This window comes from Piliocolobus tephrosceles, chromosome 2, assembly GCF_002776525.5.
Source record: "Piliocolobus tephrosceles isolate RC106 chromosome 2, ASM277652v3, whole genome shotgun sequence".
Lineage (NCBI taxonomy): Eukaryota > Metazoa > Chordata > Mammalia > Primates > Cercopithecidae > Piliocolobus > Piliocolobus tephrosceles.
Window position 1 is genome coordinate 7,777,170 of NC_045435.1, and position 18,521 is coordinate 7,795,690.

The following is an 18,521-nucleotide window of genomic DNA, read 5'->3' on the forward strand; positions in this document are numbered from 1 at the left end:
CCCGGCTAGTTTTTTGTATTTTTAGTAGAGACGGGGTTTCACCGTGTTAGCCAGGATGGTCTCGATCTCCTGACCTCATGATCCGCCCGTCTCGGCCTCCCAAAGTGCTGGGATTACAGGCTTGAGCCACCGCGCCCGGCCTCTTTTTTTCTTTTAAGAAAACCACATCTTGTTTCTTTTTTTTTTTCTTTTTTTTTGAGACAGAGTCTCACTCTGTCGCCAAGGCTGGAGTGCACCACTGTGTCGGCTCACTGCAACCTCCATCTCCTGGGTTCAAGCAATTCTCCTGCCTCAGCCTCCCGAGTAGCTGGGATTATAGGCGTCCACCACCATGCCTGGCTAGTTTTTACATTTTTAGTAGAGACGAGTTTCACCATGTTGGCCAGGCTGGTCTTGAACTCCTGACCTCAGGTGATCCGCCCACCTCAGCCTCCCAAAGTGCTGGGATTACAGGAGTGAGCCAGCACGCCCGGCCAAGAAAACCACTTCTTAAAATGTTTATGTATCCAGTACTATGTGTCTAGTGCTTTCTTTTAAATCTTTTATTATGAACATTTCCAAATATACAAAAAGTAGAAAGAAGAATAAAACCCATGTACTCTTAACCCATCTTCAGCAATCCTCAATATTTTGCCATACTTATTTCACCTCTATCACCTGCCATTATTTTTTTCTGGAGTATTTAAAAGTAAATCCCAGGAGAACATGTCATTTCACATTTAAATACTTCATCATGCATCTGGAAAAATAAAAAGCATATTCTTCACATAAACACAATGCCATTAACACGTCTAATAAGATTAACAATAACTTCTTAATATCATCTAATTTATAGTCTACATTCAAATTTCCTTAGTCTTCTTTTCTCCCCTCATGGATAATCAAACCAGCTGCTATCAAGGCAACATGCTATTGCATTGTTGATAAATTTCAAGGTTTTATTTCATTCATCCCCTTTTCTCTTCTGAAAAATACCTCACAAATGTGAAAACAATGTAATAGATAAATCAAATTTTTTCCAAATTTTTTAACTTATTACAAATTACGAATATTTTCCTACATTATTAAATATTTCTTGAAATCTTGACTTTTACTGGCTGCTTCACTGGCCACAGAATATGTGCACAGATATTCTAAGATCCATTTAATTATTCCCTATTATTTGCTGGATACGTGGTTGTTTCATCTCACTTATTATAAACAGCCCTGTGACGCATATCCACAGTTGACCTTTCTGCCCTCACCTTTCACCACTGAATACCTCCTGTGCTTCAGCAAAGGGACAATTTGATATTCCCCACTTACTGTGTTTTTCATCCACCTGCTACCTATACGTACGGCCTGGGCACCCTTTTTCATTCTCCAACATAAAGCTTATCTCTGGGATGGCTGTGCTAAGGCCCTTTGGCAGAATTAGTCATTCTTTCTCAAATCCTCCCAAAACACTTTGTGCACTGAACATTATTTACAGTATTTTCTAGTATTTTGTATTTATTCGTGAACCTGTACTTCTACTATTAATATAATAAGCTGTGAGCTTTACAATACTTCAGTTTTTTCACTGGTAGAATGAAGAGAATAATATCAACTCCATGTGTCTAAAAAAAAAGACGTAAGGAATAGGAAGCATGAATCATGTTATTTGGCACAAAACAGAAGCTTTACAAAAGTTAGTTTCCCTCTCTTCCCCTAAAAAGAGAAAGTGTAAATGTTTCAGACTAAACTTATATGCTTCAGAGGCAAGAAGTTGTTCAACTTTCTGCCAGTTATACAAAGATAAATGGAGTATACCTGAGATGCTGGGAAAGGGGAACCAAATGACTTAGAAGTTGGGGTTTGCCCAAGGCACTTTAAGGGTTGCAACATCTTCTCTACAACAACCCATCTCTATTCTAGTCACAGTTCCTTAGATGAAAGAAAGGGAAGACCTCATGTTGGAATGTAAAGATGGAAACGCTTGACCTCCTCTGAATCAACTGTTTACCGCAAGGTCCTTATTATGCTGGGTTGGCCTAGGCAAGAGGAGGCCAAAAGGTGCTCAGGGTGACCTATTGTTACCTAAAAGGTAAGGAAGATGGTTCACAGAAATAAAAATTTGTAGGAAACTTCAGGTGCTCTGAAAGGTACATTTTTATCTTTTAGGATTCACATCTTCTTAGAGCTGGAGGAAACAGGGGTTGGCCTATGAACAAGAAGTGATGCAATGGAAAGAGCAACAGAGATGTAAGCAAGAGACCTGCCTTCTGGTGTTGGCTCAGGGGATGACCATAGGCACATCAGTTAACCTTGCTGGGATTTGGTTACAGTATAAAGGGGATTGGACAAAACTGGCTCCAAGGTCCAAATGGACAAAAATTGAAAGAAAATAGAAAGGTTAAGTGGCTGGCTCAATATCACTGTACTTCTAAGAAAAACCAGAGCATGGAGTTGGAAGAAACAGGGAAAGTGATGTAGTTTGAAAACTGTTAAAAGAATCATATGATTTTCAAGAGCTCTGATCTAGGGTTGGAAGTGTGGCATTTAAAAATGCATTTAAACCTAACTTGGACTACATAAAAATAATTTCCTTTTTCTGCTGTATTCTACAAAGATCTGGAAAACATTCTCAGTCCTGTTTCAACCTTAAATGAGAAAAGAATCTTTAAAGAGTCACTGATTTGTAATGGAAAACTTGGATAAATCACTATTTATACTTGAAGATTTTTACATTTCTTTTTGTCCTTTCTTCACAACACATAGCTAAGAAAAGCCATGATGTAAGTCTGCCCTACTGGACCTCATCAGCGGCTGTTTATTCTGTATCTACAGCGCAGCAGCTTCTCTGACTGCAGCACTTAGAAAACAAGAAACCAAAGAACACTTCCAAACTAAAAAGAGTGTAAATGTCAATTAATTTAGCATGAACATAGAGAGAAAAAAAAAGTCAGAATACCTAGTGTTTTATCTCTAGTCTATTGTTTATAAGGTAAAGTTATTGAAGATTCCTGAATCTTGCAGATGAGGACGCTGCAAACTGGGGAAATAATATCCTGTCTCCTGATGTATCAAGAAACACACAAGCGAAAGATATCATTACAAGCATTCACGTGATAAACTAAACTGCAAGAAGTTTTCATTAACCACCTACTATCAAATTTTTGGATCCATACTTAAAATTCCAACAGAACCACTATCAGAAAAGCTGCTAAGATCTTCCCTGAGTATATACTTTCACCAATTCACTGCTTTAGTTGTGTTTAATATCTGGGAAGTTATACCCAATTCCACTCATATCTTTTTTGTATTATTTACTCATTTGTTTTAAAATGTATTATATAACACCAGGCTAATCTTGAAAAAAGTTAAAGGAGAAACATAATTCAGTGTATTCAAATATCAACTAACTTCACTTTTCCATTTTTCCTTGCCTTTATATACACGTATGTACATTTTATATAGTTAAAATCATAATGTACAGGCAATTTGGATCATGCTTTCCTAAGTTAGTACTATATCATTCATATTTTCCCACAATATTGTCGAAGCTTTATAGTAATTACTTCAATGGCTTCTTAATTCTTTTTTCTTTTTTTATTATACTTTAAGTTCTAGGGTACATGTGCACAACGTGCAGGTTTGTTACATCCCGCATGTATACATGTGCCATGTTGGTGTGCAGCACCCATTAACTCTTCATTGACATTGGTATTCCTCCTAATGCTATCCCTGCCCCAACCCCCCACCTCACAACAGGCCTCGGTGTGTAATGTTCCTCTTCCTGTGTCCAAGTGTTCTCATTATTCAATTCCCATCTATGAGTGAGAACATGCAGTGTTTGGTTTTCTGTTCTTGTGATAGTTTGCTGAGAATGATGGTTTCCAGCTGCATCCATGTCCCTACAAAGGACATGAACCCATCCTTTTTATGGTGTATATGTGCCACACTTTCTTAATCCAGTCTGTCATTGATGGACATTTGGATTGGTTCCAAGTCTTTGCTATTGTGAATAGTGCCACAATAAACATATGTGTGCATGTGTCTTTATAGCAGCATGATTTATAATCCTTTGGGTATATCCCCAGTAATGGGATGGCTGGGTCAAATGGTATTTCTAGTTCTAGATCCTTCAGGAATAGCCACACTGTCTTCCACAATGGTTGAACTAGTTCACAGTCCCACCAACAGTGTAAAAGTGTTCCTATTTCTCCACATCCTCTCCAGCACCTGTTGTTTCCTGACTTTTTAATGATTGCCATTCTAACTGCTGTGAGATGGTATCTCATTGTGGTTTTGATTTGTATTTCTCTGATGGCCAGTGATGATGAGCATTTTTTCATGTGTGTGTTGGCTGCATGAATGTCTTCTTTTGAGAAGTGTCTGTTCATATCCTTTGCCCACTTTTTGATGGGGTTATTTGTTTTTTTCTTGTAAATTTGTTTGTGTTCTTTGTATGTTCTGGGTATTCGCCTTTTGTCAGATGAGTAGTTTGCAAAAAGTTTCTCCCATTCTGTAGGTTGCCTGTTCACTCTGATGGTAATTTATTTTGCTGTGCAGAAGTTCTTTAGTTTAATTAGATTCCACTTGTCAATTTTGGCTTTTGTTGCCATTACTTTTGGTGTTTTAGACATGAAGTCCCTGCCCATGCCTATGTCCTGAATGGCATTGCCTAGGTTTTCTTTTAGGGTTTTTATGGTTTTAGGTCTAACATTTAAGTCTTTAATCCATCTTGAGTTAATTTTTGTATAAGGCATAAGGAAGGGATCCAGTTTCAGTTTTCTACTTATGGCTAGCCAGTTTTCCCAGCACCATTTATTAAATAGGGAATCCTCTCCTCATTTCTTATTTTTGTCAGGTTTGTCAAAGATCAGATGGTTGTAGATGTGTGGTATTATTTTTGAGGGCTCTGTTCTGTTCCATTGGTCTATATCTCTGTTTTGGTACCAGTACCATGCTGTTTTGGTTACTGTAGCCTTGTAGTATAGTTTGAAGTCAGGTAGTGTGATGCCTCCAGCTTTTTTCTTTTGGCTTAGCATTGTCTTGGCAACGTGGGCTCTTTTTTGGTCCCACATGAACTTTAAAGTAGTTTTTTCCAATTTTGTGAAGAAAGTCATTGGTAACTTAATGGCGATGGCACTGAATCTATAAATTACCTTGGGCAGTATGGCCATTTTCACAATATTGATTCTTCCTATCCATGAGCATGGAATGTTCTTCCATTTGTTTGTGTCCTCTTTTATTTCATTGAGCAGTGGTTTGTAGTTCTCCTTGAAGAGGTCCTTCACATCCCCAGCCTCGCTGCCACCTTGCAGTTAGATCTCAGACTGCTGTGCTAGCAATGAGGGAGGCTCCGTGGGCGTGGGACCCTCCGAGTCAGGCACAGGATATAATCTCCTAGTGTGACGTTTGCTAAGACCCTTGGTAAAGTGCAGTATTAGGGTGGGAGCGACCCGATTTTCCAGGTATTGTGTGTCACGGTTTCGCTTGGCTAGGAAAGGGAATTCCCTTCCCCTTTGTGCTTCCCAGGTGAGGTGATGCCATGCCCTGCTTAGGCTCTCGCTCGGTGGGCTGCACCCACTGTCCTGCAGCCACTGTCCAACACACCCCAGTGAGATGAACCCGGTACCTCAGTTGGAAATGTAGAAATCACCTGTCTTCTGTGTCACTCACGCTGGGAGATGGAGGCTGGAGCTGTTCCTATTCGGCCATCTTGGAACCGCCCCCCATGCATATCTTTAAGAAAGACCCTGGGCTGAAGGGGCACAATCAAAATGTGTTTGTGAGTTGTGGGTGGAGGAGACTGAAACTAGGTGGTATAAGAAATGGATAAAGAAACTGAGTGTTTCATTTGGAATAAAGAAGAATAGAGTCCTTTTGGTTAAAGGACTACATTGTGGCAAGAAGAGTAGCTTGGCTTGCTTTAGCTCTGGAGGCAGAACCGGGATACATAAACCAAAGTTCCTGGGAGCTGGATTTCAGCTCACAACAAGGAAGCACTTTGGGACACTCACAGGTACATAACAAGTGAGCAGGTGATGACAGAAAATACTGAGTGCCTGATACTCTGGGTGATGGATGAGGTGACTACTGCATCACCTTCTGAAGCTCTTATTTGATTTTCTCTCTGTGGCTTTGACTTTCTCTTAGGACTTAGAATCCTTGGGAATATGAACCTGAATCATACATCCCCACTTTCCAATCCCTTGTCTAAAGAATTGTCTATGCCCTACAAGGAAAAATATCACTAAGAAAATATTTCAATGATTTTTACTGAAAATGGGAGAAAAAAGATCAAGGAAGCTTATTGCTAAATTAGGTTATCTTGTTGACAATTTGTCTTTTTTTAGCCATCAGATAGCTTTACTGCAGCTGGCTGAGTTTAGTGTCTTCAAATGTGGGTGACTAGGGCAATAAAAGGAAATGTTTTTTTTTTTTTTTTTTGAAAGACCACATAAAATACCCAACAGGATTTTTTCCCCTAATCTGGCCATGTGAGCACAACCTGGCTGTTCTGCAACTGAGCACTATTAACATCTATTTATAGCCACTATTTTCATAGATGAATCACATTTACCATAAGTCAGTTAATATTAAAGGGGCCAACCAGCTCTGCTGAGAACCCCATAATCTTAATACATCTCTTTCCATTCTCCTTTCAGGGAACTAAATCTTAGCTTAAAGGTTCTGTGTAAAGATAGGGGGAAATGCAAGTGCAAATGTAAAGACAGCAGACAGTCTGCCCTCTAAACTCAGCAAAGTATGCGGTGTTAAATATATTTAAACTTAAAGCTTTGGATCACTCCCAGCTTTGTTCCTTGGCCATGAGTGTCCTACAGTTAGCACAGACTCACTCCGTGTTATGCAGTCTTCTTGCCATCAAAACAAACAATTTATGTCTAAAATTTTCCCCTACACCAAGTTTAAATGACACTGCCTTAATAAAATGTTACATGCTTAAAAACAGAACTAATGATGGTTAATGGTGCTGTCAATTTAAAAAAAAAAGTAGTGTAGTGCATACTCAGTTCATTTCATGCATGTGAGGGTGTCTGTGAGAGGGCTGGGGGTGGGGGATAGCAGATCAGGGTATTTATGATCAAAAGTTTACAAAATTCAGTGAAATTAAATGGAGATTTCCAGTAAGTTACGTGGATCTAACATTTCTTCCCCACCCAGCATGAGTGTGCGTGTGCACACACTCACACTCACACACACACTTCCTGAGCTTTTTATAGGCACCAGTGCTGCCCTGAAATTGATATTAATTTATTTGTCTTTGCTATCTCTTATGAGAGTCTCCACGCTTAATTCACGTTCACCAACCCTCTTCCTACAGGTTTTTTTTTTTTTTTTTTTTTTCATTTACTTCAGGCTAAAATTCTTTAAGATAAATAAGATAAATGAACTGAAGCGCTTAAAACAGTGCCTGGCATGTGGTAAGAGGTCTATACACAGCTACTTGAGTAGGTTCTCAGTACCCTTTTTCTAAATTTCTAGCCAGTGGTTCACAAATGAATCATCTTTACCATGAGGCAGCCCCTATTCAGAGCTAACCAGCTCTGCTGAGGACTGCACGATTCAATCACTCAATAAATCCCTGCTGAGGTCCAACTCTGTAGGACATGGGGATACAGACATGAACAACAGGGGCCCTGTGCTCACCAAATATTAATAATAAACCCATTAGCAAGTACCATTATCTCCATTTTACATTTAAAGGCTCACAGACGCCCAATGTTGGAGCTGTGATTTAAGACCAGTTTTATTTGATTCCGCAATCTCATAGTCTTTCTATTAAGACATATCTCCTGCCACTTCAGGATGATAGCAGTGGTTGAGAAAAGCACATGAAATTTAAAAATAACTACGAATTCAAATATATAGGTTTTGCACATAAACAATATATGAAAACAGAGTAACTTTACTGAATAGACTCAAAGGCTAGGGGTTTGTGAATTTACATTACTCACATTTTTGTGCAATTCTGGATACTCAGAATTCAACAAATTGGAGATTGGTCCAGATATGAAAATAAGGTAGGCTGGGCACGGTGGCTCATACCTGTAATCCCAGCACTTTGGGAGGCTGAGGTGGGTGGATCACCTGTGGTCAGGAGTTCGAGACCAGCCTAGCCAACATGGTGAAACCCTATCTCTACTAAAAACACAAAAAAATTAGCCGCATGGTGGCAGGTGCCTGTAATCCCAGCTACTTGGGAGGCTGACGCAGGAAAATTGCTTGAAGGCAGAGGTTACAGTGAGCCGAGATCATGCCACTGCACTACAGCCTGGGTAACAAGAGCAAAACTCTGTCTAAGAAAGAAAGAAAGAAAAGAAAGAAAAGAAAGAAAGAAAGACAAAGAAAGAAAGAAAGAAAGAAAGAAAGAAAGAAAGAAAGAAAGAAAGAAAGAAAGAAAGAAAGAAAGAAAGAAAATAAGCTAGTTAAAACAAAATTGTCTAGCACAATACTTGACATAGTAGGGGCTTCATTTCATAAATGTTTGTTGAATAAATTAATGTTAAACTAGGATTTTTCCTTTACTATGTATACCTTTTTATAAGAGCTAAGTAGATACAGCATAGTGATTTAGTAGGCTCTGAAGCCAGACTGCCTAAATTACGGCCTGACTCTGACTCTGCCACTTTTTAGCAGTATGACCTTTGGCAAGTTATTTAAAAAGGCTTCAAGCGGGCCGAGCACAGGTGGCTCATGCTTGTAATCCCAGCACATTGGGAGGCCGAGGCAGGCGGATCATGAGGTCGAGATCGAGACCATCCTGGCCAACACCGTGAAACCCTGCCTCTAGTAAAAATACAAAAATTAGCTGGGTGTGGTGGCGGGCGCCTGTAGTCCCAGCTACTCAGGAGGCTGAGGCAGGAGAATCCCTTGAACCTGGGAGGAGGAGGTTGCAGTGACACGAGATCGTACCACTGCATTCCAGCCTAGGTGACAGTGTGGGATCTGTCCCCCCCCGCCAAAAAAAAAAGGCTTCAAGCTTCAATTTCTTCCTCTGCAAAATGAGGTAATAACAAATGTTTTTGAGAGGATTAAATGAGTTAATTAAAGGAAGGCATTTAGGATGGGCTTATATATGATCAGGAATGAATACATGCTAGCTATCATTATTATTATTATTTTCTTTCTCTAAATTGGAGTAGTTTTGCTTGGCTACCTCAATATCATATTAAATGACCAAGACCAAAAATGATTTCTTCTATTGAGGCTTTTCACTTACTTGATACAAGCAAAAATATCCTCTAGTCACATCTACAATTCTAAAACAAAAATGAGTAGGAAAATGAAGACTAAAAAGTATGTCTAAATAGCACCTAACTATGTAGAGTAATTTTTAATATACAACATTAATAAAGAATGATTTTTAAAATCTAACTTTTATAATAAGGGATTGGCTGGGGGGGCTGCTGGAGGAAGGTGATGAGTAGAATAGACCTCTATTTACATTTGGCCATTTCCTGTAAATAAATTAAGTAAATAATTACAAACTCTCTTCTAGTCCTCTTGCATGGACACATCCTTACCAAGATCCACTATGATTTCAACTAACTTAAGCCCAAGTAAAACTGACTAAAGGAACTACATAGGAAAACAAAGCAGGATCTACTTCTTACTGCCAACTGCACTGTATTTGTATCCATAGATACAAGACAACAGAGAATCCCAGAATTCTAAAGCGGGAAATCCCGGGACTTCAAAGATCTAGTTTCAGGTCCTAATCCTGCTGTCAGGGGAATCCATTAGCGGGTGAGGAACAGGGTAGAGGTCAAGGGAAACAATCCTTGGTCCCTGTTCCAGCCTGAATGACCTCATGGGGCCAACCTATCCCAATATCCTCATTTTATAAGCAACAACACAGACCCTGTCTAATTAAGGGCAGAGCTGGGATCAGAGGCTGGGTTTCCTGATTCCCAGGCTACACTCCTGAAGGTCATCATTCTATGGTTACGACAGTCACAGATAACAACACATTAGGCTGCATTAAACTGACAACTAAGCAGGTTTTCTTCCCTTGCAAACTCACCAGGTACTATGTCAGCATTTTATAAAGAATAAAGCATCATTATTTGGTATACACAAAAGCAAATTTCCTTTTTTTTTTTGGTACCCCGAAAATCCCAAACCACTGTTGCTATTACAAAATTTTTCTTTACACTAGTATGCACCCCTGGGCCAAGCACAGATGCATTAAAAATTTGCCAAGAGAAACAATGAAGTCACTGATAATACAAAGCATGAGAGTATCATGAAATTCATGTCTTTGTTTGCTTCCTCTAGATACTTAATTACTTCTCATTACTGATCATTTTTGGTTACTGGCAGAGGGGCAAGGAAACTCCACCACTGTAAACATGAAGAGACATATGCTCCTCAGTAGACCAGAAGTCTGCACATGATGGGTCTGTTCACAAATCCAGTGTGAGCACCACTTCATTAATCAGTGAGAATGGTGACGCTACTATCCCCAGCCTCCAAAGAGAATTGGTGGTCTCAGTAAAACTCTAATCTCTTTAAAAGAATAACAAACACAGTATAAAAATGTTTCAGGTCATTCCTTTTTTTACTACTTATGAATATCATCACTGGCAAATGATCTATGCTTTCCTGTCAGATTTCATCTAACCCACTTTAAGAGTGAGATGAGGAAGCTAGAATGTATACAGAGCTCCATTCAGTCTTCTGTTGTAGCTCAGGGCTGCCTTAAGCTAAAAGGGCACTACTTATGAACAATGTTTAGCAAATTACCCTGCTAAATAAAAGCTTACATTATCTTGGTATTCTGGAAGGGATATCTTAGATTAAGGTGATGAGGGCAGAGAAATTCTCATTGATTAGCAGCAGGATACAAGTTGATTCTTATCAGTAGGCTACTGTTCCACACAGGACTGTGTGGGCAAGAGGAAAGCATAGGAATTCATCATGTAAAAATGAAAAAACAAAAATCAAACCCTATGTACTTCCAGGAAATGAAAAGAAGTAAAGAACCAAATATATTTCGCTCCTCTTTTAAACTAGACTTTTATTAGATTTTCACAGAAATCTGAATCTGTGGGTGTGGCAAACTTTTTCAAAGATGGCTGCGGTTAATTCCTTCCATTCCTTTGCAATGTGGCCTTTTATCTTCTTCCATGTAGAGGTGGAATCTATTTCCTCAATCTTGAATCTGGGCTGACATTGTGACATCTTTCACAAATGAGACGTTGGAGTTTCAACTCTCACGTTCTTGGAATGCTGTCCTGAGACCACCATGCGGGGAAGATGAGAGTCCACATACGGCTGAGATGAGAGGACCCAGCTGAGGTTCTCCTAGTCCAACTAACCAACAGTCAGATACGTGGGAGCCCATCTTAGACCATCCACGCCCAGAATCTCTGTAAGAAAGCTGAAGCTGTGGAGTAACCCACAGAATTCTGAGCCATTGTTATTTAGCCTCCATCCAAGTTTTGGGGTTGTTTGTTAGACACTAACATGTACCTGAGACAGTTGGGCACAAAGTAAAAGGAGCAAGCCAGTCACCCTAACGCATGCCCTTTATGTGTGGAGCACCAGGTCAGATTCACCATGGGAGACGTGAATGAAGAATACATTTGTCTTAAAAATATAAGACAAAGGACATAGATGACCCTATCATTCATGTGTGAACATATCTATAAATAAAGCAGAATGTAATATTTACCTATATTAAATATATTTATGTAACAACCTTCCATTATTTCTATAGCCCAGAGTAAGGATATTCCTAGGTGTTCAAGAAAATACAGTGGGGGTGGGGAAAGATCATTAGAAATCCTATTTATGTATAATTTTTCATTTTTTTCTTTTTTTGAATGCTTTTATAGAGCACATAATATACTGTGGTAGTACATGAATATTTTTATAAATAAATAAATATACACACAATGAGGTTTCTCCTAATCTTATCTCTTACACATCCCCAACCTCCCATTCCTACACAAAAATATCCCTTCTCTGCCTTTGCTTTTCTCCAATAAATGAGCCCTTCCCTGGCTACCTAGGGAAGAGCCAGTGACAACTACTGTCACACATCATTGTTCATCTATGCGGTATTTGTAAGGAGTCTCTTCAGTAAGGCTATAGGCATTTTTTGGACAAGGTGTTTATACTCGTGTATATATGCATTTGTCTTGGGCAATAGAGCATAATGGTATTATGGCATGAGTTTTAAGAGTGTGAGTCCCTGAGCCAGGTTTCCTAGACTCAAATCCCAGTTTTGCCACTTACTAGCTGTGCAACCTTCAGTAAGTTTCCCGTGCTTCCATTTGTTCACTGTAAAATGGAGATAGTAATATTCCTTACCTCACAGTGTTGTTGTGAGACTTGAATGAGCTAATACATGGAAAATGCTGAGAAGAATTCTTAGCACACATAGTAAGTGCTCCCTTACTTCCAGATCAGGTCATTGGACCTAAAGAGGGTCAATGTCTTTTTTTTTTTTTTTTTGAGACAGAGTGTTACTCTGTCACCCAGGCTGGAGTGCAGGGCGCAATCCTGGCTCAATGCAACCTCCGCCTCCTGCATTGAAGTGATTCCTGGGCCTCAGCCTCCTGAGTAGCTGGCATTACAGGTGCGGGCCACCACACCCAGCTAATTTTTTGTATTTTTAGTAGAGATGGGGTTTCGCCATGTTGGCCAGGCTGGTCTTGAACTCCTTACCTCGGGTAATCCACCCGCCTCGGCCTCCCAAAATGCTGGGATTACAGGCGTGAACCATTGTGCCTGGCAATGGGTCAATGTATTAATTAAGTTCCACAGCTGATTTGTGACAGAATTCTTATGACCTAACACAAGGGGAAAAAATGTGCAAGAATGTTTGAAACAGCATTTTTTTGAATACTGAAAAAAAAAAGTATTCAAAAACAGTAAAATGAACAAGTAAATGATGTACTATATAATGAAATACTCTAACAGCAATCAAAATACATAAACTAAAATGGAACAAGGAAGAATCTCAAAAATATAATCTAGGATGAAAAAAGCAAGTTTTAGAAAGATACATTCAATATGCTGTTTACATAAGGTTTGAATACATGCAATACTATATATGGTTCAGTAATATATATATACATGTTTTTAAAAAGTATGAAACATGCAGGGGGATGATAAATACCAAATTCAAACGTACATGGTTACTTCTGGAGTGGGAAGGGAGGAGAATGGGTTTCAGAAGAGATACATACGTTATAATACAACTATAATACAGTACTTAAAAACTGTTTTCTAATATATAGTAAATTATTAAAATTTTGTAGATTTGTGTGGTAACACGTAGCAGTTCGTTATAGTTTCTACACTTTTCTGGACACTTGAGTTCTTCAGATTTTTTTTTTTTTTTTTTTTTTTTGGGAGAGGGAGTCTTGCTCTGTCGCCCGGGCTGGAGTGCTGTGGCCGAATCTCAGCTCACTGCAAGCTCCGCCTCCCGGGTTTACGCCATTCTCCTGCCTCAGCCTCCGGAGTAGCTGGGACTACAGGCGCCCGCCACCTCGCCCGGCTAGTTTTTTGTATTTTTAGTAGAGACGGGGTTTCACCGTGTTAGCCAGGATGGTCTTGATCTCCTGACCTCGTGATCCGCCCGTCTCGGCCTCCCAAAGTGCTGGGATTACAGGCTTGAGCCACCGCGCCCGGCCGAGTTCTTCAGATTTTTAAAGAAATACTACAAACTAAAAGGAAGGTACTGGCGATGATGAAAGTTTCATGATTTGTAGGGACAAACAGTAAAATTAATAATCTGCTTATATGCCACTGGAGTCAATTACAAGTTCAACTGATATTTTCTCTTCTAGTTAGAAGCTTCAACAGTGGAAGAATTTTTCTTCCTATTATAAATTCATTTGGATGATTATATAATCAGATGTGGAGCTAATGTATCCTTTAAATATTAATTTATTTTATATTGTTTCCAGAATGGCCAACTACATTAGGTAGCAGTGTCTCTGCTTTGAAGATGAGGGTCCTAAATATAAGCCCTTAGCTTACCCAAGGATAGATCTAGAATTTTAGAAGAATGTCAGGAATACAGGAATACAGCCAGGGACCAAGCCTTCATTCCTTTAATACTAGACTTGGCCTTCAAAACAAAATAACGCAGTAATTCTGTAGCAGTAATCCTGCCATTTCTGTCCTAATGCACTTTTAAAGGCTAACAAATTTTAAAAACAAAACAAAAAACCCCATAAAAACCCCCAACAATTTTTAAAGGAAATACTATAAAGTAAATCTGAAGAAAGTCAGAAGAATTAGCAAAGTCACCATTTTACAATATTATAATTATGTTAAGTACATCTTAAGCAAGCACTTAGGCCATGGTTGGAGGTCTGACCTGGGTTCCGGAGGTGGAATGCTTGGGGGATGAAGTTCAAACACAGCCTGTTTACCCATGGACATAAGTGGCCTTAATCAAAGCAGAACACATTTTTTTAAATGTTTGCTTTAAAAGCAGAAGTGTAAATAAGACTGTGATTTATGAATCTGCTAATACCCTTCTCTGCTGTAGACATCAAAAAGATTGAGTTTGCGGCTGCGGTAAATATAACAAGAATGCAGACTTGTTAAAGCAGTAATAGGTACTCTTATTAAAACTGCATTTCCATTAAGCGTTACAAATTGTCTTCCCTCCTTCCAGGCTTTACAGAATGCGTTCCAGAGGCAGTGACACCGAGGGCTCAACCCAAAAGAAATTTCCGAGACATTCTAAAGGCCACAGCTTCCAAGGGCCTAAAAACATGAAGCACAGACAGCAAGACAAAGACCCCCCCAGTGAGTCGGATGTAATAGTTCCATGTCCCAAGGCAGAGAAGCCACACAGTGGTAATGGCCACCAAGCAGAAGACCTATCAAGAGATGACCTGTTATTTCTCCTCAGCATTCTGGAGGGAGAACTGCAGGTCAGCTGGGTTGGAGTTATCCCCATCATGCTTCAAACAGAAGGCTGCTTGTGAATTTGGTGTTCCTGCTGCCTCAGAAATAGATATCTGTGATTCATCTGTGGTTCATACATGTGTGTACATGAAAGCAAAGCATAAGTACATATACAAAGAATTCTCCTCTGCCAACTCAAAGTGCAATTAATCCCATCTAAAGGGGCTGTCATGATGACATGTGATTGGCGTACAGGTTGTGAAAGGTCATGCCCTCTGCCCATGCTGCTCAGGAGCTTCAGTGCACGTGCATGCATCAACAGCAATAATGCCAGATGACTTCAGGATTGGTTTAAACAATAGGTGCTTTCGTACCCCAAGTGAACTGGCTCTTAGACTTGCCCTGGCATTATTAACCTACATGAAATCTAGAAACAGCTGATACACATATAGGAGAATTTTATTTCCTACCCCCTGAAAATCCAAATGCGAGTACGTTGATGGATATCATGATAGCTGCATCGAACACAATAAAAAAATGTAGTCCTCCAATGTTGTATAGTAATCACTTTTTAAAACATTGTGTTATTAGACTACAAGAAGGATGAAGGGATATAGTTTTGATACTTTTTACAGAAGTGTCAAAATGAAATATGATTCATTTATATTTGAAAGAGAAGAGAAAGCACTGCCAGCTATCACAAAAATCACTTGCTGAGACCGCTAGTAGAGACAGCAGGCTTTCTGAAACACTTTTTGTTCCTACAGGCTCGAGATGAGGTCATAGGCATTTTAAAGGCTGAAAAAATGGACCTGGCTTTGCTGGAAGCTCAGTATGGGTTTGTCACTCCAAAAAAGGTGTTAGAGGCTCTCCAGAGAGATGCTTTTCAAGCGAAATCTGCCCCTTGGCAGGAGGACATCTATGAGAAACCAATGAATGAGGTATGTACCACATCAGGGGTGTGTACCTGGGAGGCAGCCAAGCACTAGCCCTGCAGATGAGCACGATCTGTAACTCCTCTTTGATTCCTTACAGTTTTACTTTCTAACGCACTTAAAGCCTACACAAAATAGATAAATACAACAAGTTCAACAGGAAAGTTAAAAAGAATGAATCATAGACAGGATGCATCCACTAGGTTTGTTTCTTGAATTCAACAAAAATCTACCAAATGCCAGAGAATGCTCCCCCCCTCATGTGCATGTGCAGACACACACACACACACACAAAACCACACACATGCACACACATACATGTGCACACACACACAGACACACACACCCTCTGGGAACTTGCAGGGTACCCAGGCTGTAATAAAAAACAGATAAAGTTCAACCATAGAGGTTAATTTTTTGAAAACGCTGAGGTATTATGTCATAGAAATTTTGAACATGAATGGAAATAATCTGAAGAACTGTCCAAGAAATAGAGGTTTTAAAAACATATATTTTAGATGAGTGCATACCTTCTTTTTCCTTCAAAGTTTAATGACAGCAAAGACCTTTCCCCCACCAAGTGTGCCTAGCAATTACAACCGCAAAGGTGGGCAGTCCCAACAGGGCCACCACTGGGGAAAAGGCAGTACTGCTTGCTCTTTTACTTGCTGACATTTCTGAAACCCTTTGGAATTATTATTTTATTCTTCTATTTTCCTCTGAGAACTTCATGGAAAATTTCATAATTTTTCATTTTTATAGAAAAGAAACAACTAGGAACATGAGTTGAGGCTGGAGAGTGAAAGCAAGTTTCAGACAAATTTCCCTCAAATAAACTCTGGCAACCTACCTCAGGACTGACCTCTAATGTCCTTGCTATTCTCGTCTTTGGTGTCTCATGAGAGAAGAGACTACTGTCTTGCCAAATAGTGAAGGAGTTTGGTCATATGGATCTGCTTCTCTAAGGGGTGAGGATGAGACCACCCAAAGTCTGTTGACTTGCACTTTAATCCAAATTTTAAACAAAAGGAACCAGAGCTGCATTCAAGTGAATACTGTTAAAACTGTAAATTGGCTCCCAACATATTAACTATGAAACAGTGTCAGGCACAAATTCCCCAGCCCCTGTGAGCTCAAATGCAAATTAATAATCTCTGAATATAACCCTAACAAAACTCTACAAATGGCATAACCCCTCAACACTTAAGTGTGAAATGAAACAGTTTGATTCCAAACTTATGTTGAAATCGGTGGAAAAAACTTTAATTACAAAATAATTCTATTGTGCACATGCAAAACTAGCTCTATAATGTGCCCCTGAAAATGACCCATAATCTGGCCGTGCTTTACAAGTCCAACCTTTTTTGATTACTCCTCCAACAGACAGCCCTATACACATACACCTCTCACATTCCCACCTCCATAATTTGTCAATTTTCCTCTCTTTCCTCTACTTCCCCCTTATGGATTTCTCTCTACTTAGCTACCAGTTTATGCAATTCCTTGAAGCCAAAATAACTCCACACACACAACTCAGTTGTCTATCCTTTTTCTCAGTCTAGGAAGTACTAGGTGAGAGGGGAATGCCTACAAAATAAACAGTAAAGGGGAATTCTGCCTAGGATTTTCCTAGATAGAGCTGAAGAAAATAAAGGGAGAGAGGGCAGTGCTCCCGCTGAGACCAGCTGTGACTGTACCCTAATTACATCAGAATAAGCATCTTGCATGCTAAAGTTATTCTTCTTTTGCATTCCCCCATCTTGAAGTGTTAACAGCCCCTTCTCCGTTTTATTTTCCTCATGCTCTTTTTGAAAAATCTAAAAAATCTCAATCATGTCTAGGGTAAACTGGAGGTGATTTATCTAATTCTTAAGGCAAAGTAATTTAGAAGAACAAACTGCTCTTAGTTACATGACACGACAGGAACACTGACCTAAGATGAAAAACTGGTGGAAGCCTGTGAGCTGGAACATGGCTGGGGATGGGGCTAGGAGCAGAGGTGTGGTCAAGAGGGAGGGAAGAGTCAAGGACTCAGTCCACAAGAGTTTCGACTTCCTATTCCTTTCCAGCCTAGGGTTCTATAACAGAACTTACCTTAAAAAGAAATTAATAGCCTAAGGTATTCTTAGTTCTTCCAAAAAATATATTACAGAAAATATGGGCCAGGCACATGGGGTCAGGCCCGTAATCCCACCACTTTGGGAGGCTGAGGCAGGTGGATCACCTGTGGTCGGGAATTTGAGACCAGCCTGACCAACATGAAGAAAGCCCGTTTCTACTAAAAATACAAAATTATCCAGGCGTGGTGGCACATGCCTGGAATCCCAGCTACTTGGGAAGCTGAGGCAGGAGAATCACTTGAACCCGGGAGGCGGAGATTGTGATGAGCCGAGATCACGCCACTGCACTTCAGCCTGGACAACAAGAGCGAAACTCTGTCTCAAAAAAAAAAAAAAAAAAAAGTGTGTGTGTGTGTGTATATATATATATATAAAAATATATATATTTCTATATTATAAATATATATTTATATATTTTTATAAATATATATATATGTAAAAAAAAAACAACATTTTGGATTTACCAAGGAACTATAATAAAAGAGTCTCAGTATTATTAGCATAACCTAGGGCTAATCTTAAAATACTTACTTTAAGCAATGGTATAATTAAGCTTTTAAATTTAATTTTATTCATTTAGTTAATATGCATTGAAAAG

At 39.4% G+C, this 18,521-nt stretch overlaps 2 protein-coding genes across 3 annotated transcripts in view; one reads left to right on the forward strand and one right to left on the reverse strand.

The window, feature by feature from the left end:
• Positions 1–18,521, reverse strand: part of CMSS1 (cms1 ribosomal small subunit homolog) — a 374,148-nt gene that overhangs the window by 242,964 nt on the left and 112,663 nt on the right. The window lies entirely within an intron of this gene.
• FILIP1L (filamin A interacting protein 1 like) overlaps positions 1–18,521 on the forward strand; it is a 294,870-nt gene that overhangs the window by 178,737 nt on the left and 97,612 nt on the right. The window contains exons 2-3 of the mRNA XM_023212020.2: positions 14,633–14,894; positions 15,636–15,809. Coding sequence (XP_023067788.1) covers positions 14,643–14,894; positions 15,636–15,809 — 426 coding nt within the window. The 5' untranslated portion in view covers positions 14,633–14,642. The remainder of the gene's footprint in view (positions 1–14,632; positions 14,895–15,635; positions 15,810–18,521) is intronic.